This window comes from Microtus oregoni, unplaced genomic scaffold (genome assembly GCF_018167655.1).
Source record: "Microtus oregoni isolate MIOR12 unplaced genomic scaffold, Mior012 000043F_ref0000047, whole genome shotgun sequence".
Lineage (NCBI taxonomy): Eukaryota > Metazoa > Chordata > Mammalia > Rodentia > Cricetidae > Microtus > Microtus oregoni.
Genome location: NW_024543210.1, coordinates 12787033 through 12809679, shown reverse-complemented (window position 1 = coordinate 12809679; position 22647 = coordinate 12787033). Strand labels below are relative to the sequence as shown.

General features: G+C 45.1%; 1 protein-coding gene across 1 annotated transcript in view; it reads left to right on the top strand.

Annotated features, from left to right (window-relative positions):
• Nucleotides 1–5406, top strand: part of Kcnk13 (potassium two pore domain channel subfamily K member 13) — a 97321-nt gene extending 91915 nt beyond the window's left edge. The window contains exon 3 of the mRNA XM_041633272.1: nt 3807–5406. Within this exon, the coding sequence (XP_041489206.1) occupies nt 3807–4690 (884 nt within the window). The 3' untranslated portion in view covers nt 4691–5406. The remainder of the gene's footprint in view (nt 1–3806) is intronic.
• Nucleotides 5407–22647: the final 17241 nt, after the last annotated feature.

The following is a 22647-nucleotide window of genomic DNA, read 5'->3' as shown; positions in this document are numbered from 1 at the left end:
GATGGAATCCAGAAACATTCAATTCTTGGAACAAGTCCCTGAGTTGCTAAAAGCCTTGTTCATTGGGGGAAAACCAATCCCCCCAGCTTCTCAGTGTCACTGCACTGTTCCCAAAAGTGCTGGGGTCACATTGCCTGGAGTGAGGCTTCAGATCCCCTATGGTGAGAGAACTCTGCTTGCATTTACTCCTTGTCCCATCATGGTTTCTCTTGTGAATAGCTCATTTGTCCTAGCCTTGATGTGGGCTCTTCTGAGGTCAAGGGTCACCATTTTCCCTAGATCAACCGTGCCTGCTTGCAGGAGACCAGCACATGAAGCTTGGTGACAGCTAACTTCCCCAGAGAAGGAGAGGTGGAGTGGATCCGTGGACCTTGTCTGAGATGCCGCTACTTCCTCTCAGCCACTTGTGTGCAATTCCGCCCTAGTTGCTTATGGCCTTGGAGTCTCAGGAGGTGCTCCAGTGGCCAGGCTGGGGAAGGTAACTGAGGACTCCATTGATGTGGCTATGGGAAGACCATCACCCAGGCTGGGTGAAGACTTTCCACTCTGGTGTAAGCAACCCCTCACCCTGTGTGCTTTAGGTAAGCTCAGTCAACTTTCTGATTCCCTGGGTTGAAGTTCAGTGGGATCATAATCTGGTTTGTCATTGGGACCTTGTAAGCAGGATCATATTTTGAGATGTCTCTTTTTTTTAATTTTTATTTAAATTTATTTATTTATTAAGGATTTCTGCCTCCTCCCCGCAACCGCTTCCCATTTCCCTCCCCCTCCCCCGATCAAGTCCCCCTCCCTCATCTGCTTGAAGAGCAATCAGGGTTCCCTGACCTGTGGGAAGCCCAAGGACTGCCCACCTCTATCCAGGTCTCGTAAGGTGAGCATCCAAACTGCCTAGGCTCCCACAAAGCCAGTACGTGCAGTAGGATCAAAAACCCACTGCAATTGTTCTTGAATTCTCAGTATTCCTCATTGTCCGCTATGTTCAGCTAGTCCGGATTTATCCCATGCTTTTTCAGCCCTAGGCCAGCTGGCCTTGGTGAGATCCCAATAGAACATCCCCATTGTCTTAGTGTGTGGATGCACCCCTCAGGGAAATGCAAATCAAGACAACTTTAAGATACCACCTTACACCTGTCAGAATGGCTAAAATAAAAAACACCAATGATAGCCTTTGCTGGAGAGGTTGTGGAGAAAGGGGTACACTCACCCATTGCTGGTGGGAATGCAAACTTGTGCAACCACTCTGGAAAGCAGTGTTTCGGTTTCTCAGGAAATTCGGGATCAACCTACCCCTGGATCCAGCAATACCACTCTTGGGAATATACCCAAGAGAGGCCTTATCATACAACAAAAGTATATGCTCCACTATGTTCATGGCAGCATTGTTTGTAATAGCCAGAACCTGGAAACAACCTAGATGCCCTTCAACGGAAGAATTGAGATGTCTCTTGACCTCATAAGCAAGTAATAGACATTATTTCTCATAAGGTACTCACAAGGAGCTTGTCTGAGTCATCTTAGATGGCTTGTCTTAATTCATTCTGGGTGCTGTAACAAATGCCCCAGGCTGGCTTCTAAAACAGAGAAATAGATTGCTCACAGTTCTGAAAGTTCAAAGTCAAGTCTCTCATAGAATCTTTGCTGTGTTCTCACATGGCAGAAAGGATGACGTTCTCTGGGCTGTCTTTTGTGTGGTTGCTGTTGTCTAGACCTGGCTGCCTTTGAACTCCCGTGTTTATCTAAGATATTTGGCCCTCCTGGCTCCATCTCCTACATGCTGGATTTCAGGAACCTGTTACCATGCCTAGCTTATCAGACAAGCACCCTACCAACTAAGTCACATCTCCAGCCCCCAAGGTATCATTTTCAAGGACTCGTATGCCCTCCCAGAAGGTCCTACCCCCATAGGCTAATTACCTCACAAAGGTTCATCTTCAAAAACCATCACTTTGTGGGTGAAAATCAGCATGGGAATTTGGGATGATAAACTACTCCTATCATGACAGGAACATGAACACATACTGCATGGGCTCAGTCATCTGCTTTCTGTCTTCCACGGGGAGCAGTCACAAGCTCTCCTGGTTCAGGGACTCCACTGAGGCCATCAGAGTAGCGCCAAATTCCTCCAACCATGGGGAGCTAATTCCCTGACACACTGGTGACTCGGTGGTGTTCTTTTGCACTGAATAGAACACAACATTGTTTGAAACCTACTTGTTAAACTCGGTGCACTTAACTCTTCAAACTCAAGTCTCTACAGCTCTAACCACCTCATCTGAACTTGGGATACAAATGAATATCCTAACCATTTCTTTCCATGATGGAGATACATAAGCTCCTCCACTGCAAGGTGACTGAGGGGGCTTGGGTTTTTAAAGCAAGGAGAGATGATATTCTGATTTTTTTTCTCCACCATTAAGGGTCCTAGCCCTCAAAATCTCCATTCCATTTTTCCCTGCCCCTCATTTCTTCCTTACTCTTATCCCATCTATTCCTCTATATCCTATTTTTCTAGAAGCAAAACTCAATGTTTTCTTTCATTATCTTGACTTGAGGCCTTTAGTTTCCCAATTAGACATAGCTGAGAACCAAGCATGCTGAGAACTGTGACTTTAGTTGGATAATTGAGTAGTTATGAATGCATAGATCAGGTACCTTGGAAAAGTGGTCCCTTGACTTCATTACCATGAGCTCATAACCCCCAAAACCCACACATCCAAAGATCTCATCTAACCATTTCCCAGGGGAACCTATGACAGGCAGCCACTGGTTGACCCATAGCAACAAGAAAAGTGACGGGCTTTCGGGATTTACAAGCAAAGGACGATGAGAGAGCTGAACTTGAAAATAAAGGAAAATGTATGAGGACCAGAGTTTAGATCCTCAGAGTTCATGAAAAGGTCGGGTAGGCATGGCAACTGCCTGTATCCCAGCACTCAGGAGGGGAGACTGGGCATCCCCAGGGCAAGCTGACCGGCTAACCTGACAGCAATCAGTGAGCTCCAGTTTCTGTCGAAGATCCTGCTTTAATAAGTCAAGTGGGATGCAGTTTAGGAAGATACCCAACATCAACTTCGGGTCCCCAAATGCATATGAACACACATGCAAGTGCACACACACACACACACACACACTTATTACATACTTGCACATACAAACAAGAGAAAGGAGAAAAGGAACTGCCATCACTATTCGTATGTACTGTCTGCCTGTACAGTGCCTCCTTGGTTTCAAGGACCTTCTGTGTAATCTTCCTGGAACCCTAAGTCTAACCCTGTACCACCTTACTTAACACACACTATACCATTTGTCTTGCAGAACCAGAGATCCAGGGAGACAAGAGCTCTGTTTTTTTCCCAGTTCTGTTATTAAAATGTATGAATTTTTTGAGTCTGCATAAGCCTTTATTTTTGTAGGAGTCTTTGTATCTCTGAGCAAGGTCAGTTGATTGTGGCTGCTCATGTTCCTTCGTGTACAAGGGACATTCAACAAAAGGAGGGCAGGAGGCTAAAATCTAGTCATATCCTCGTCTCTAACCCTTTTTTTCCTGGCAGGATCCACTCAGAGAAGAGGAGCCTTTTCCTGCCTTGCACAATAGCACCATATGGGCCTGAATCAGGCGGCTCTAGGCCGAACAACAACCTTCCAGTGGAGATGGGGGTTCTCTGCTTTCCGAGAAAGGCTGGGGCTAAGAGATTTTAAAACACCATTTTTTCCAGCCCTTCAGCAGCCTGCAAGCCCATCCACCAACCCCACTCTCAGCCAACCGCTCGCTCACTCTTGTCTCCTCTGCTTTTTGTCTTCGTCAGGGTTTGGGATGACAACACCAGCCACAATAGGAGGGAAGGTCTTTCTGATCTTCTACGGTCTCATTGGATGTGCAAGCACCATCCTCTTCTTCAACCTCTTCCTCGAGCGGCTGATCACAGTCATTGCCTACGTCATGAGATCCTGTCACCAGCAGCAGCTGCGGAGACGTGGGGTAGTGACCCAGGACAACATGAAGGCCCCTGAGAAGCGTGAAGCCGACAGCCTGGCTGGCTGGAAGCCCTCTGTGTACTATGTCATGCTGATCCTATGTTTGGCATCCGTGGCCATCTCTTGTGGAGCCTCGGCTCTGTACGCCACCATGGAAGGCTGGAGCTACTTTGACTCTCTCTACTTCTGTTTTGTCGCTTTCAGTACCATTGGCTTTGGGGACCTGGTCAGCAGCCAGAATGCTCAGTACGAGAGCCAGGGACTCTACCGCTTCGCCAACTTCTTCTTCATCCTCATGGGTGTCTGCTGTATCTACTCCCTGTTTAATGTCATCTCCATCCTGATCAAACAGACTGTGAACTGGATCCTGAGGAAACTGGATAGTGGGTACTTCCCACAGTGTCAGAGAGGACTCCTGCGGTCCAGGAGGAATATGGTGATGCCCGGCAACATCCGGAACAGGTGCAACATCTCCATAGAAACGGATGGGATGATGGAGAGTGACACGGATGGGCGACGTCTCTCAGGGGAGATGATCTCCATGAAGGACACCAACAAGGTCTCACTGGCTATCCTGCAGAAGCAGTTGTCCGAGATGGCCAATGGTGGACCCCACCCGTCCAATTCATCCTCCAGGGATGATGAGTTCTCAGGGGGTGTGGGAGCCTTTGCAGTAATGAATAACAGGTTGGCAGAGACAAGCGGAGATAGGTAGGAACCAGGAGTAGCTACTAGATGAAGAGACCCAGGGGCAGGTGGAGGACAAGACACTGTCACGCCCCCAGTGAGCTCAGCTGTGTCCCTGGCTGTTGCTATCCGCTTCTCAAGTCCAGCTTTTGAAATCTGATCTTGGCCTCAGGCAACAGCAACCTCTCAAGGTTAGGAACTGGAGCCTCCTTGCCTGCCTCTTATTTTACTCTTGAATTCCAAGTTTTATATTGCTGAGGTCCTCACCATCCCCCAGAGTTTTAATTGTCTGCCGGAGACGGGTTTCCCTCCAGCTTTAATTTCCCCATGATGGGCCGTCACTTGGGAAGCAAAGCCCTGAAGAGCCTAAATTCTAGCATGAAACTGTGAATGGCTGAGTTCACCACTTCACCAGCCCCAATCTGGGCCTCCCAAGCATATTTGTTGTTGGTTCCATAGATGGGGAAAAGCATCAAATCTTCTCTTTATACCCGCTTCTCGGTTTGGGAGTCTTTGGTTTATTGTTTTCTTTGGTTTGTTTTGTTTCCTGTTTGGCTAATGTATCTTTGGGATCTTATGCGATAAGAAAATTAATTCATCTTCGAGACATTAAGGCGCAGCAGGGTGACAGCAGTGAGTCAAGGGAGGAGAGCAGCTCCCTGTGTAACTAGAGCCCAGAGCTTAGTTAACATGTCCTCTTTGAATGGCTACACAGACTGTCATCTCACCAGGGCTTGGAGCCTGTTGTAGAGGCAACTGACTATTTATTAGAACTGAAATTTTAATAAATTCTCATTTTGTTAACTAAGAGGCCATGGGTAATCATTGTGGACAGTGGAAATACGAACCTCATTTTGGAGTCTGGGCTGGAGCAGCAACAACCTAGGTCACATAATGAAGTGTGGCTTTCTTGTCTCACACATTGCAGGGCTTCTGGGGCTGTACCAAGGCCAGTGAGGTGAACTTCTCAGGCCATGAGAGTATCCCTCCTGGGAATGGAGGTTGCTGACCTTCATAAATGCAAGAGAGAACCTGTAAAGAGCTTCAGGGGTCATTTTTTTTTTGCAAGATTAAAGTGGGTACACATTGCTCTTTCAGAAGCGATTAGGTGGACCAGTAAAGACAGTTGAAAACCGGACTGTCTAGGGAAGGGCGAGCCGAGCCTGGGAGCTGAGCGGACCCCTGGGCGCCATATTGTTTCACCCCCTTGGCTTTACAGAGGAAGCAGTAGATAACTCAGGGAATGGCTTCTCATCTGGGCCTCAGGCGTAACTGCTGCAGTTGGGTGGAGGACTCGGAGCTCCTGGTGATGAAAGTGGGTCCCTCGGCCCCTCTTCCTCCCAACTTTGAATTGTTTTCCTGACTACAGAGAGGCCTTTTCTCTTTCTTCCTGCTTGTATCTGTATCGCCCTTTAATATCCTGGTAGGTAGCTGTCACCAGAAAGCAAGCTGCCCCTGAGCTCTGTTCCACCAGCCACTGGGTGCTGCTTCTTAACAGTTTATTGGTGTCCGTATTTGTGGTACAAGAGTAAGCATAGAGCTGGTCTTTGCTTCTCTGCGTTGGTCCCTAGAAACCACGGCAGTGTACCAGGAGGCCCACTGTAACCACGTCTCATCTTCCAAGAGGGTCTGCTTTGAAAGAGGATGCTTACAGTAATGTTCTTTCACAACCCATGGATTCCCGTAAATGGGCTCCAACATCGGCTTAAGCTTTTCAGCTGTGTTTGCTTATTTGTTGAGATGGTTCTCTCTATGTGGTCCCAGCTGGCCGTGAACTAATGATCTTCCTGTCGCAGCCTCTCAGATGCCAGGATTACAGGTGTGAGCCGCCATGCCTAGGTCAGATAAAGCTTATGAAAATTGAACTTGGGCTTCCTAAAATTCCTCTCTGAGTGTCAGAGAATGAGCTTGGTTTTTTTTTTTTTTTTTGGTTTTTTTTTTGGGGGGGGCGGGGTCTGGGCTGAGGGTTCCCTCATGGGAATATTGGAAAATTAGTGTTAGAAAAACAGTGTAGGGGAGGGGAGGGGAGGGGAGGGGAGGGGAGGAGAGGGGAGGGGAAGAGAGGAGAGGAGAGGAGAGGAGAGGAGAGGAGAGAAGAGAAGAGAAGAGAAGAGAAGAGAAGAGAAGAGAAGAGAATTTTAGCCAGTAATCATGGGAGCGAGTCCACGAGGCTCCTGATGAGTGGCAGGGACACAGAGGAAGGAAGCAAGCTTGTGGACAATACCTTTTCCAGGTGACAACAGCCATGGTTTTCTTTACAGTTTTCTCCTCTGGTCACCTCTGTTCCCACCCAGAATGCCTTCCACTCTCCTTGGCCATTTTCTTGACTCTTCCCTCAGGCTGTTACCCTGTGATCTCAAGGAGTTAGGCCGCCCTAGAAGCCTTTGGCCAAGAGAAAAAACGCTATTCCCAGAAGGCATTGCAAGTGGCCCAGGATCCTGTGTCAGGGGTTTAGGGTCTCCCCACCATGATGATCTCAGGCTTTGTCTAGAGGGTCCTGGGTTCTCTGTGGCCCAGGAATGTGACCCGGCATCCCTGCCTGTGTCTCTTGTGAGTGTCATTCCACGTGGCTTGCCTGAACCGTGGCAGGACCCCATGCTTCCGTCGCCTTGGCGTTCTCATCAACTCTGCTTATAATTCATTCTGTTTTTCAAAGAGACTGTCATACCAAATGAAAGCCTGTAAGCACTTGCTATAAATAGGAAATCCAGAAACGAGGGGAAATGAAGGAAAGCTCAGACTGTGTTATTTAGTTCTATCCAGATCCTGTATCCTAGCAAAGGCTCGAAGCCTGAAGGATTTTCTCTGTTTAAAAAAAAAAAGGGGGACTAGGTAGCTGCGGTGGTGCCTGCTGAGGCGAGAGGATCCAGAGCCCAAGGCCATCTTTGGCTACGTAGTAAGTTCCAGGCCAGCCGAGACCACGTGAGACCCTGTCCCAAAACAAAAGGCCAGTGAGATGGCTCAGGGGGTAAAGGCTTGCTGCCAAGCCTGACAATCTGCGTTCAATCCCCAAGACCCACACTGGCTCCAAGTGGTCCTCTGACCTCCACGCCACACTCACCCACATACAAACACACGTGCACCAAAAGAAAAACCTCTGTCGTTTCCCATTTTCTAAGTGACAACAGACAACGTATCAGGAGATGGTAGGGCACACCTGCGTCAGGCTTGTTCCACGATGAAGCCAAAGGGACCAGAAGAGAGTTGGGAAGGAAGTGACCCTCACCTTGGGATTCTGCGTGAATTCCACACCTGAAGGCCCTTAACGTCATCTCACACTCTGCCCGTACCCTTGGTGTCCGCATCTGGAATAACACAGAGATAACAAAGTACTGTTTCTGAGGTCAGGCCAGTGTGTGAGCAGCAGCTCTGCCTATGAGAACACCAGGTGTGGAACCCCAGTATGAGAGGGGGTGAGCCAGCCTCTTACTGCACTGAGCCCCATCTCTGTGGTAATGCCAGGAAGGCTAGCTTCCTCTGCAAGCTGGTGGGAGGATCCAATTAGGTGCCGGCCGGGGAAGGCGTCAGGATCCTCGGGAACTGTGTGGGCAGTGGCCTGCTTGTTTTCAGGAGAGGAGGCATATAACATTCCTCCAGGAAAGACTGGGCAGGGTTGTAGCACTTGGCACCCCTTGCTTGCTATAGCATTTAAATCAGCAGTTCTCGACTTGTAGGTTGAAACCCCTTTGGGGGTCGAATGGCCCTTTCTTAGGGGTCGCCTAAGACCGTCAGAAAGCACAGATGTTTACATTATGATTCACAGCAGTAGCAAAACTGCAGTTACAAAGTAGCAGTGAAAATGATTTTGCGCTGGTGGTTGCCCCAGCATGAGGAACTGTATTAGAGGGTCAGAGCATCAGGAAGGCTCTGACTGCTTCCTCTGTTGTTCAGTGGTATTACCTTAGTCTACCACCTCCCATGCCGCCACCCCCAAATCCCTGTGTCTAGTCCAGAGAGCTTTCCAGTATCTGCTGACCTAGTCAGACCATTTGATATAATACAATGCTTTAGAAACAGCATCTCTCTCTCTCTCTCTCTCTCTCTCTCTCTCTCTCTCTCTCTCTCTCTCTCACACACACACACACACACACAGTTTTAATATCTTGAAGCTTACTCACTCATATTTGCAATATTTTGACGTTCATAACCATACTGTGGAGTAGGAGGTCCTTATTTTCAAATTCTCTTTAGCCTTTTCTGAAATACATTCTATGGGCCAGTTAGCCGAGGTTTGCGTTGACAGGACTCTGAGAATATGTCTGGAAATTATTTACTTCCATGTTCTGATGGTGATTCTCTATTGCTCTAATTCTACCCACAGATATCAGCTACAATTCTTCTACACAGAAATGTTTCTCCTCCCATCTTGCTTTGTTTTAAAACGGTTGGGAAGTTTCTGTAGCATTCCTTTTGATGGCAATGAATTAATTCTTTCAGTTGTGTTCTGTCTGATGAAAGTCTTTGCTTCACCTCCTCTCTCTGTACATGTGTGTGAGTGTCTGTGTGAGTGTGTGTGTTCCCATGCATGTGGATGTGTGTACATATAGAGGCCAGAGGTCAATGTCTAACATCGTCCTAATTGCTCTCCACCTATATATGGAAGCTGGGTCTCTCACTTGAACCCAAAGCTCACAGATGTGGTTAGCTCAGCTAGTGAGCTTGTTCCAAGGATGGCCTTTCTCTACCTCCTAAGCACTAGGTGTCAGGTGGGCCACATTCCTGCCCAGCACTTCTGTGCATGCTGGTGACCCAAACTCCAGCCGTCACTCTTGCACACAGCCCTTTACCTGCTACACCGTCTCCTTGCCTTCCGGCCCTGCTTTTGGAAACGCTCCTGACCAACAGAAGTCTGTGCTGCCAGGTGTTAGGAAATAACTTATCCCTTCAGATACGACCACATGGCTGTCTTCTGGTTTGTATGGTTCCTAATAAGAACGGTGCTGTAGTCTTTTCCCTAATTCTTGAGAACATAGTGTTCCTTTTGGCTCTTTCTGTACTTTCTCTTTGTGCTTTGTTTCCTACACTTTGTATATGTTGTGTGTGTGTGTTTGTGTGTGTGTGTGTGTGAGACACAAGATTAATGATAAGCACAGGCAAGATCCATCAATGAATATTAAAATTAACGATGTAAAAGTTTAAGCAAAAATAGTGTATTTGCAGTGTCAAGGAGTGGCTGTTAAAGTATTTGGTAGTTAGGGCCGGAAGTATAATTCAATCAGAGAATGCTTACCTAGCACATGTGAGGACCAGGTTCAAACTCCAGCAACTCCAGAAAATGATAACAATTTGTTAGTTATGAAAAAAAATGATCACAGAGGCACATTCCGGCAGACACCACGTTGCTCAAGAGAACAAAGCTAACCTCACTGTGGGACATGTTGCATCTGTGTTATCTGACACAGCACATGGAGCAGAGCCCTGTGTTCGCAGTGACCCGCCACCACCATCTGACCACGAGCGAACATCAGCTGAAGCCATACTGAAGAGCATCCTGTGCGGTAACTGATCGGGACTCTTCAGGCTCGGCGTCCTGGAGACCGATGAGCTGTGTGGAGGATGCAGAGGAGACAGAATAATGATATCATTTGTATTGGCCCTGGAACTAGGGCAGTTTAGGGTCCTGGGCTGGATCACGGAGTATGAAGGGAACACTAGAAGAGGAATGAAGTCCAATAAATGGCGTGGCCTTGTTAATAGTTTTGCCCCATGCTTAAAGCCTTCGTCTGAATGAGAGTTCTGTGGTTATGTAACGTGTTCGTTCCCATAAGGGGAAGTTGGGTAACAAGTATACGGGAACACTCTGCGCTATTTTTACAACTTGCATATAAGTCTAAAATTATCTCAAAGTAAAAGAATTAAGGAGAAACAAAACAAGGCTTCCTGCAGCTGGCACAGCCAGGCACACCTGGACTGGGGTGTGACTGGAGCTCACAGCTGAGACTCAAGTTCACACTCGTGTCCTCTGCAGGTGGGGCCACCTGCTTGAAGTCAAGTCTGGTGGGGGGGGCGGGTTTCTCAGGCCAGAGGCGGCAGCATCAGTGACCAAGGCTTGTTACAGATGCAAAGTCTCAGATCTCAGATTCCAGGAATGAACTCCAAGTTCCAGTGTCAGCGAGCCCTTGGTGGGCTAAAATTGGGAAGCCACTGGTTAAAAAAAAAAAATTAATTTTGTAAATGATGCTTTTTTTTGGATGTACTTTTACTGTATGTGGGATATTGTTTTGGATTTATTGGGAGTGTTCTGTTTTGTTTGGGGGCAGGAGGGGCAGGATTTCAAGGCCAGCCTCATGTATATATTTTAAAGCTAGCCTAGAGTTCCTAAGTGTCCATACAAAGAGAGGGAGAGGGAGAAACACACACACCCACGCACAGAGAGAGAGAGAGAGAGAGAGAGAGAGAGAGAGAGAGATGTAAATTAATTAATAAATAATTCCTACCTTATTAGCCATGTGTTAAGAAGGCAGACATGGTCCCATTATATCATTGGCACAGAGCTGTGATGTGGCCCATGCTAGTGCCCTGGGGTCTGGAATCCAGACTCCTCCTCTCACAGGCCAATACCATCCCACTGTCTCTAAGTGGACTAAGGGTCTAAGTCTTGCTGAAAATGTCTACCTGAAGGGAGGCAGCTGTGGAATGACACCCAGCCCTGAGAACCAGCCTCCACCAAAATTCTAAAGGTATCACTGTCTCTGAGTCCCCCTTTTAGCCTTCTAGAACTTTCTCTCACCTCTTTACCAACTTCCACCAGTAACAGGGTCCACTTCGGCCTGCCAGGGCCCTGACTCTACGTGCCCTGGGCCACCTGCTCACTCATCAACAAGCCTTGTTGTGCTTTATCCATTTCTGTTTCAGACTTCTGGTAGAATATTCTTCTTTGCTAGCTTAGGGCCCTGTTGTTTTTTAATCCACAAGTTCTTTGAAAGTTATAACTTGGTTTTATCTCTCTCCTGCTGGCCCATGTAAGGATCAATAACAGTCTTTTGTTCACCCTTGGAGGAAAAGATCTAAGGGACCCAGACTAGAAGCCAACGCTTCTTATCTTTCTCAGTATTTAATGGACTTTAAGACAAAACTGTGTAGGGACGGGAAAATAAAAAGCCCTATTTCATCATGCAATGTGCTTCCGGACATCAGTCCTGCCAGACAGAAAGAAACGAGCCCCTGGCACCTGGACAGCAGCTTCACCACAAGGGAAGAAAAAAGCTTTCTGGTCACTCTATCAAAAGTAATCTATAGATTCAGTGCAATCCCCATCAAAATTCAGTATGATTCTTCACAGAAATTGAAAGGAAAATGTTTAACTCCGTATGTAAACACAAAAACCCCAGTATAGCTTAAACAATTTTGAATAATAAAAGAACTGCTAGACCAGCATCATCCCTGACCTCAAACTGTACTACAGAGCTACAGTAATGAAAACAGCATGGCACTGGCACACAAGCAGACACATTGATCAATGAAACTAAATTGAATATCCAGACACAAGTTCACATACTACAGACACCTGATTTTTGATAAAGAAGCCAGAAATACACACTGGGTTGGGCGAGAGACAGAATCTTCAACAAATGCTGTTCAAACTGAATGGCTGCATGCAAAAGAAGGCAAATAGATCTGTATTCATTATCCTGCATAAAACTCTGCTCCAAATAGATCGAGGACCTCAGCATAAGGTCAGATAGACTGATAGAAAAGAAAGTGAGGAATGGCTTTGAACTTATCAGCAAGACTTTCTGAACAGAACACTGTTAGCACAGGCACTAAGAGCAATTATTAATAACTAGGACTTTATGAAACTGAAAATCATCTGTAAGGCAAAGGACACCATCATTTAGACAAAGTGGCAACCTACAGAATGGAAAAATATGCTTACCAACTACATATTCAATAAAGGACTAATATCTAAAATATATAAAGAATTCAAGGAAACAAATAACCCAATTAAAAAATGGAGTACAGATCTAAATAGACTTCTCAAAAGAGGAATTACAAATGGCTGAGAAGCACTTAAAAAAAATGTTCAACATCCTTAACCATTCCGAGAAATGCAAATCAAAACTACTTTGAGATTTCATCTTATTTCAGTCAGAATGGACAAGATCAATAAAACAAATGACAGCTCATGCTGGCAAGGACGTGGGGGTAAGGGAAACCCCCATTCATTGCTGGTGGGAGTACAAACTTATACAGGCATTGTAGATATAAGTGTGGGAGTTCCACAGGAAGCTGGAAACAAATCTACCTCAAGATCCAGATGGTGTGGGAAGTCCTTCTGTATATGCATTGCTTTTATTGGTTAATGAATAAAGAAGCTGCCTTGGCCTGTGATAAGGCAGAGAAGAGTTAGGTGGGGGAGAGGAGGACTAAACTGAATGCTGGGAAAAAGAAGGCAGAGTCTCAAGATGCCATGTAACCACCAGAGGGGAAAGACGTGAGCTACCAGCTGGAACCTTGCTAGTAGGCCACGAACCTCATGGTAAAATATAAAATAATGGAAATGGGTTAATTCTGGATGTAAGAGCTAGCTAGCAATACACTTAAGCTATTAGCCAAGAAGCATTTTAATTAATATAGTTTCTGAGTGGTTACTTCAGGGTTGGGCAGTGGGAACGAACTAACAGCCCTCCTACAACATCCAACTATACCATTCTTGGGCGTATAACCAAAGGACTCTCTACATCCTACTAAAGAGACTCTCGCTCATCCATGTATTGCTGATCTATTCATAATAGCCAGAAATTGAAAATAGCTTAGATGTCCATTATCAGCTGACTGGATCAAGAAAATGTGGTACATTTATTTACACAGTGGAATATTACTCAGATGGTTTTTTTTAAAGTCCTGAAATCATGAAATTCACAGGTAAATAGTTGGAGCTATAAAAAAATCATCCTGAGTGAAATAACTCAGATCCCAAAAAACAACTACGGTATGAATTTACTCATGTGGATGTTAGCTGTTAAGTCTTCAATAAGGAAGTCCATATGACTACTACAGGTGTAATGTGTGGAGTAAAGGACTAGTTGGGAGGGAAAGATCTCCCTAGGAAGGAGAAATAGAATAGAGAGTTATGGATGAGTAGTATCAGATGGGAAGAGGAGAGAGGAGGTGGGAAAGGAAGAGAATACAGGGAAAAACAGCTAAAACTAAGGGTCATTGTAGGGGCTATATAGAAACCTAGTACAGTAAAGCTCTTTAAAATATATGCATGTATGAAAAAAATCCAAATTGAAGTCAACAAACAAGGAAGGAGACAGATTCCCAACTGGGCATCTCTCATCACCAAATGAAGCCTCCAGATATGACCAGGAATGGGTTATATTGAATTGGGTTGTTGGTTAAAGGGTTCCCATGGGAATCCCCAAATAACCCAGGCTATTGCCAAAGCTATTGATTGCTCTCTACAAATTGATGGTAAGGTCATATTGATGAAGACAGCACCAACATGATTCATTGAACAAAGAGAACTCAAGCCGGTAACTACCTAGAGCCTTCATCCCTACTAGCTGGTGATCATGATATTGGAAGGTACTCTGCATACTATCAGAGGATAAAGGTATACATCAACTCAGCTGCAAACCCTGTGGTCTACCATGGTGACCAACCTGCAAGATACACTGGTGCAATAGTGTCGCAAAAGTTTAGGGAGTACCCAACCACTGCCTGACTGAAGTAACCAACCGTCTGATTGGAGTAACCAACCCACTCTCTGACTGGAGTAACCAACGCTCTATCTGACTGGAGTAACCAACCACTGTATGACTGAAGTAACCAACCCACTCTCTGACTGGAGTAACCAACGCTCTGTCTGACTGGAGTAACCAAGCACTGTATGATTAGAGTTAAGGCCCACTCTATGAGATGAAACCCATTCCCAACACTGTCTGGGTGACCAGAATTCTAAAACTAGATAGACCATAGACCTAAGGGAAAACCAACTACTACTCTGCGAAAGGAACAAAGCAACACATAAATCCTAATGACATTCTGCCGTACTCATAGATCAGTGTCTTTCTCAGCCACGATCAGAGAAGCTTCCTCCTGCAGTATAAGAAAACAAACACAAAACCCAAAACTAGACAATGTGCGGAGAGGGAGAGACCTCAGAATACTCAATTCTGAATGGGATGTCGGCATCAGGGCTCAGGGAACTCTCTGGAATAGGAGCCAAAGAAATTGTAAGAGCCAGTGGGGATGGAAGACACCAAGAAAACAAGGCCTTCCAACATGGCAGGACTGACAAACACGTGAGCTCACAGAGACTGTGATATCATGCCCAGGGGCTGCACAGGTCTAACCCAGTGCTGAGAGGGGATGAGACACAAGACCCCACCCCTATCCCAGAGCTCCCTCCAACTGTCAACCCTCAAAGGAAAAGTTCATTTTCTCCAACAGAGGCTCACTGCGAATGCAAACCACACTTAAGGGCAGGCCCCAGGCCCAGAGGTAAATCACCAACACAAGAACTAACTCAGTGCAGCTTTACAGATTTTTTTTTTGCCTCAAATGCCTTGTCTACACTTTTTTTAACCTTCCAAATCTTTTTGCTTGTATGTTAGGGCTTCCTATTTTATTTGTATGGGTTTTCTATGTGTGTATTTCAGCACCTATATGTTTTTCATTGTTTGTATGTTTTGTTCTGTTGTGTTAGCTTATTTTTGTATTATTATTAATAATGCCTCTTGGTATTCTAATGAAAGAGAAAAGGAAGGGGTGTAGATTTGGGTGAGTATGGAGGTGGGGAGGATTTGAGATGGGCTGGGGGACAGGAAGCTGTAATCCGAATATACTGTATGAAAAAAAAAACATTTAAAGAAAGAAAAACAACTTTTTCTCCTGTCTGCTTCTATTCGGTCTCTGGGGCCTACAAATTAAATTGACCACAGAGAGACTGACAAAAGAGAAAGCGTGGCATTGGTATCTGATATGAGCTTACTTAGCACTTTTTACCCCACATGGAGTGTTCATGGAGGAGAAGAGAAAAGCCTAAAGGAAGTCGCTAAGCCTGAGAGCTGATGTAGCAGAGGGGAACACACGGTGGAGAGGACAAGACAGGGGAACGAGGGTTGGATGCTCTCTGAGGACAGACTGATGTAGAGGGGAATGGTTGATGTCATTGCAGCAATGCTTGTGTATGTAGATTCCGGTCAATGTCGTCTCCAGTAATAACTGTCCCTTCTCTCCTTGGTAGATTTACAACAGGACACTTATGTTCTGCTTTCAGACAGAAAGGGGGAAGATTATCAACTCTTCCCCCATCTATCGTTTCTCAGTTGACTTCAGCTCAAAATAGCGGTCATGCCCAAGTAACATACTTCACGATGGCACCTTCTGATCCTCTGCACTAACTGTGCAGCCGGACCCCCAGCTCAGCAGTTCTTGGGAGTGTTTTGCTTTGTTTTATTCCTGTAATAGGGTCTTGCTATGTGGCCCAGGCTAATCTTGAACTCATGAGCCTCCTGCCCCAGCCTCCTGAGTGTTGAGAGTAAATGTATGCACTGTCATGCTTCATGCCCGGCTCCAAGAGTTCTATGTATATACATGTGCACATGTGCATGCACACCCATGTGCACACACACACATACACACACAAAGGCACACAAGTCCTGGGATAGTGTGTGGAGTGTTCCTATTTACACAAGTGCAGAAGCCAGAGAAGGATATGGGGTGACCTCTGTCATGCTGTCTTATTCACTTGAGACAGGGTCTCTCACTGAGCCTGGAGCTAGGTTCTCAGCCAGCAAGTCCCAGTGGCCCTCCTGCCTCTGTCACCGCAGCCACCCTGCAGAACTGGGCTTGCAGGCATGTGGGTGCTGGAAATCCTAACTCGGGTCCTCGTGCTTGTGCAGCAAGTGCTCTCAACCAGCCCCAAGAGTTACTTCCTCCTAGACGAGGGTTCATGCGTTCCCCAGACCTTCTGGCGCAAAATGGCTTAGAGCGAAGCCAGAGAATCTCCGTGCTCACTCCCACCCCTCTCCCCACCAAGCACACCCTTTGAGAACACAGGTTGTGTGGGACACAGTGAGGGGACAAAGAGAAGACGTAGGATCTGCCTCCCGATTTAATGGGACAAGCTGACACAGACACCAGGAGCATCATAGTAGCCAGCTTCATGCAGCCAGCTTGCCTGGGAGCATCACCACTGAGACACCAACCCCTCAGGTGTCCCCATCCCCCAGCCCAGGGGACCATGAGTGTCTCCTGAATCTCTCCACCAGTGTGATCTTGGGTACCACTCCGTCCTGCTTTCCATGTACAATTAAGCCACTCACCACTGAGTCCCCACAGCCTCCTGGGAGTGAATTCTGCTTGAGACTCAGTGAAACTCAACGTGCGGCCTATATGAGCTGCTCAGAGGGTTCAGAACAAGTCCTGTGAGTGCCAGCTTCAGGAAGGGCAATGCCATCATATAACTGAGGGCTGGGGGAAGGCTCCAGAAAAGGTACCAGAGTGATAGGGAAGGGGTCAAGAGTCTCATGCGACAGTCAGGGAAGAGGTTGCCTGCGGTCGGGATGATGTTCACAGGAAGTGAAAAGCTTTTGGCAGTAGACAAAGGCAGGGCGATAGAAGAAGAAAGATGATCCTACTTCCAAGGATCTTGGCTCTTGCATCTAACCTAGCAGTGTTTTTGAACATCTGTCTAGTATGTAACCAAGAGCCTCAGGAATAAGCGTAGATCCAAGATGAAGCAAAATGATCCAGGATTCTTCCAATTATTCTTACACAAGCAAAGAAGAAATAGCTTCATGCCAAATAAGCCATGGGGTCCTTTTTAAGATGCCAGGCTGATAATTAAGGGCATCATCTCAAACCAACTAGTGAGGTATATCTTGGCGAGAGACACATGAGAAAACGTCAATGAAGAGAGAGAGCTGGGTCCCAGACAGCGGGCTGAGAACATCACATGTACTCATGCCATAGCAAGTAGACAAGAATCGTCACAACCAGACTCGGACGCTTAAAAACAAAGGAATTGACCTCCATTGTGATGGGAAGACAGATCAAAGGCTTCCTTGCTAGAAATCCTCCCAAAGAAAAAAACTCCGCATAAGGGAGGTGGAGAGGAACATCCAGACAAGAACATCACAGCCTGGGGATAAAAACAAGAACCCGGCACACAGGGTAAGAAGAGGCAAGAGCCTAACGTAGAAATGATGATGAAGAAATAGACCAAAGTTTATTAGGGTTGTTTCACAGAGTAAACTGGTAAAAGAACACAAAATCAATAAAACAGAAAGTCAAAGAAGAAACACAGCAGAATGAACTTCACAAGGAAACGGTAAACCATAGCAAGTAAGTTAGAACGTTTACTGCAAGGCTGGCAGAAAGGAAGAGAGGGGGGTGAGGACTCAATGGCGGAGAAGGCTTTATTCTGGAAGAGGCCTGGGGAGGGGGGTCTCTGGCATCAGATCGGAGTCCATGGGCTGCTTACAGACAGGGGTGTTTATAAAGCAGAAAAGAGAAACGGAGAAAGAAAAACTCTCTTTTTGGCCTAAGGTTGGCTGTTGCCAGAGGTAGCTGGGAAAATAAGGTAAATGGTAAGTTACAGAATGTCAGGTGACTGAGAGCTCTATGGCAGCCATTATGGGGGTGTCAATAAGGTGTGAAGGGCAAGAATGTTTTTTTTTAATTGTTTTTATTGAGCTATATATTTTCTCTGCTCCTCTCCCTTCCTCTCCCCTCCCCCTCTACCCTTTCCCTTGGTCTCCATGCTCCCAATTTACTCAGGAGATCTTGTCTTTTTCTACTTCCCATGCAAATTAGATCCATGTAAGTCTCTCTTAGGGTCCTCATTGCTGTCTAGGTTCTCTGGAATTGTGAATTGTAGGCTGGTTTTTCTTTGCTTTATGTCTAAAGGCCATTTATGAGCAAGTACATATGATAATTGTCTTTCTGGGTCTTGGTTACCTCACTCAAAATGATGTTTTTTAGACCCATCCATTTGCCCACAAATTTTAAGATGTCATTTTTGTCCACTGTGTAATGCTCCATCGTGTGAATGTACCACATCTTCTTTATCCATTCTTCGGTCGAGAGGCATTTAGGTTGTTTTCAGGTTCTGGCTATGACAAACAATGCTGCTATGAACATAACTGAGCACATGTCCTTGTAGCACAATTGAGCATCCTTTGGATATATACCCAAAAGTGGTATTGCTGGGTCTTGAAGAAGGTTGTTTCCTAATTTTCTGAGAAATTGCCACATTGACATTCAAAGGGGCTGTGCCAGCTTGCATTCTTGTCATGCAAGTCTTCCACTTGTTTAGTTAGAATTACTCCAAGATATTTTATGTTATTTTTGGCTATTGTGAAGGGTGATGTTTCTCTGATTTCTTTCTCAGCCCATTTATTATCTGTGTACAGGAGGGCTACTGATTTATTTTTTTGAGTTAATCTTGTATCCTGCTACATTACTGAAAGTGTTTATGAGTTGTAGAAGTTCCCTTATAGAATTTTTGGGGTCACTTATGTAAATTATCATATCATCAGAAAATAGTGAGAGTTTGACTTCTTTTTTTTCCAATTTGTATCTCCTTGATCTCCTTTTGTTGTCTTATTGCTCTAGCTAGGACCCCAAGAACTATATTATATAGATATAGAGAGAGTGGACAACCTTGTCTTGTTCCTAATTTCAGTGGGATTACTTTAAGTTTCTCTCCATTTAGTTTGCTGTTGACTTGCTGTATATTACTTTATTATGTTTAGGTATGTTCCTTGTATCCCTACTCTCTCCAAGACCTTTATCATGAAGGAATGTAGTCTTTTGTTCACAGACTTTTTCAGCATCTAATGAGATGACCATGTGGGTTTTTTTTTTAGTTTGTTTATATGGTGGATTACATTAACAGATATTTGAATTTTGAACCACCCCTGAATCTCTGGGATGAAGCCTACCTAGTCATGGTAGATGATTTTTCTGATGTGTTCTTCGATTCGATTTGCCAGTTTTTTATTTAGCATTTTCACATCAATGTTCATGAATGAGACTGGTTTGTAATTCTCTTTCTTAGTAATGTCTTTGTGTGGTTTGGGTATCAGGGTAATTGTAGCCTCATAAAAAGAGTTTGGCAATGTTGGGAATGACAAAAAAAAATTAGGAAAGCAAGTTACTTTAATCCTGGGACCCAAAATTACTTTAGTCTCAATGACTGACATTGTTTAACCAAAATGAAGGCTCTTCACAAAAAGCATGGCCTTGGCTAGTACTAAAAAACAAACAAACAAACAAAAGCATAAAGAATGTTCTAGCCCTGTGGACACTGAGTGACCCTGGACCACATGCCATGGATTGAAGGAGTCAGTGAGGATGGGACAAGAACCCACTTGCCCACACTGCTAGCCTTCCAAGCCTGGCACACACTACCTTTTTATTGTTCTTGATTCAGAATGAAGTATATTTTTCACTCTTTTTGACATTTTGGAGAATTTACCTTTATTTTATCCTTAAATAAAGTTCTTATTTCTTGAGTTCTCTTATTTCAGGTCTTTAATTACCCTTAATTCAGACTCTTTATATGCCTTCCCTCTCTCTAGTCACTTTAATTGCTTTGCCTTAATAATCTTTTTATTGCCCCTAATTGCCCAAGGCCCTTGCCAGCCCTAGTCACTGGATATTCTGGAGCCCCAGCTCAGAAGAATTCTGTGTGGATTCTTGAACTTCAGCGCCCTCATTATAACACCACCAGTAGCTAACAATTATTAAGTATTAGTTCTGATCCAGGCACAGTGCCAAGTCTTTAAATAATGATCTCATTTAATACTGACAAGAGCAGCCGCTTACACACACAGTTCACACACGGGAAAACTAAGGCTCAGGAAAGGGAACCCAATGCTTGGCATATTTTATATATAGAAAAACAAAACTGCCCAGAAAGGGGATGGACTTCTAGCTTCGCAACAGCACCACATGCCAAGAGGTGCTAAGGTGATGTCTGCCATCCCCCAGAGGACCAAAAGTGCTTCCTAGGAACAGGAGACTCAAACACAGCAGGACCCACACATGGTGGCAAGCAAAAGTTTGGCACTCTGAAAGCCCTCAAGGAACACAGGTATTAAATTTAACTTTACTTCATTTTAACAGGAGAAGTGATTGGCAGGAAATAGAAGTAATTGAACTTCTATTTCTGCTGCTATAGAATCCAGCCAGCAAAGACCCGGGTATGAAGTCACAGGGACAAGCGTGGCTGAGGGTAATGACTCCCATGCTAAGATGACCGTGAGAATATATGGTTACCTGAAGGAACATGAGCGTCATAGATGGGAAATGTAAAGATGAAAGATACTGGGGAAACTCAAGTCTTGGAGAAAGGATGAAAGAAAACACAAGATGCCAGTGGGCTTATCTTTTAACCCTGAGGTCAGTCAGCATATGGCAGGAAACCATCTAATAAAATGTGTGTGTGTGTGTGTGTGTGTGTGTGTGTGTGTGTGTGTGTGTGCGCGCGCGCGCTCACATGCACGTGTATGTGTGCGTGTGTGGTGGTCAGAGAATGACCTCAGGGGGTCTTCCACCTTTTGTTTGAGACAAAGTCTCTTCTTGGTCTGGAACTTCACCAAATTAGCTAGGCCGACTGGCCAGTGAGCTCCAGGAATCTGCCTGTATCCTTACATTTTGCCATGGCAGGATTACAAGCTGGTGCCACCAGACATGGCTTCTTAATTGAGTGATTGGAATCTGAACTCCGATCCTCATGCTTAAGAGGCAAATACTGAGTTATCTCCATAGTTTAAAAAAAAAAATTTAAGAAACCAACAACCTCAAACTCTATCATATATCTATCATCTGTCTCATCTACCTATCTCTAGCTATGTCTGTCTGCCTGTTGGGTTTTTGTTGTTGTTTGAGACAGGATTCTGCTAGGTAGCCCTGACTGGCCTCAAACTTGCAGCAATCCTCCTGCCTCAGCTGGGATCACAGGTGTGCCCCCCACATGCACACGTGTGGCTAGCCTCTGAGGAACTTTTAACTCTCTAACGCCGTGAGGCTCTTCTGAGAAATCTTGTCTCTTCAGAGAAGAAACATGAATTCGAAATTCAGTGCCTTCTATTTCCTGTCAGCTATTTCTCCTGTTGAACTGAAGTAAAATTAAAGTTAATTAAAGTTTTAAAATGTCATATATAGATTAATGCTGTTTTGTAATAGCTTTTGTCTCCCCAGCTATGCATCCATTCATTCACCCACTTATTTATAAAGCTATATTCAGACTCTTTAAATGATATTTGAAATTATGTTTGCTAAACAGTAACGATGTTTTTAATGAGCTGAAGAATTTGAGGTAATTTTAACTTTTGAATTTCTCTGCAGTATTCATTCCTTATGGGGAACACTTTTGTAGATCTAGTAGAGGGATTTTTTAATGGGGAAAAACAAACACTAAGATCCTAATTTTCATTAATTCTGAGTTGCAGACACATGGTTGGGTCTTAATTGCTTCTATGAAGTTCTCTACTATTTTGAAATATTTAAAAATAAAATAGACTAAAGTGTACCAGTGCTGTAGCGCAGAAAATCGAATAAATTTTCCATTCGCTTTCAGCTGGTCTTTCCTCTCCTTGCCTTCCCTCCCTGGCGTGGACCGTCACATCCAGGGCTTTGAAGGCAACCTCGTCTTTGTTGCAATGACATCATTCAGGAGAAGATGGGTACAGTTTTACAGTTCCACCAGGACACCATCCAGAACAGCCATCATAGGCCTGGTACCCAACAGCACAAGAATCATAGCCTGGTCTTTACTGAAGACAGATCCATTTCCAACACTGCCCAAGAGTGGACACGTAATTTGACCATCTGCTCCAGTCACAAGGACTCTAGTTGGTTCAGATATGGGTAGGCCAGTTTCTGCACCTGAAAATCCTGTCTTCAGAAGTAGGGGTCCCCTCTGCAGCTCTCCCTAAGGTGATTTTATCAGAGTACCTCACCACAGCAACGAGAAAAAAGCTCAGGTCTCAGAGTGGAAAACAGCAATTGTGTTGCCCCTGCAGC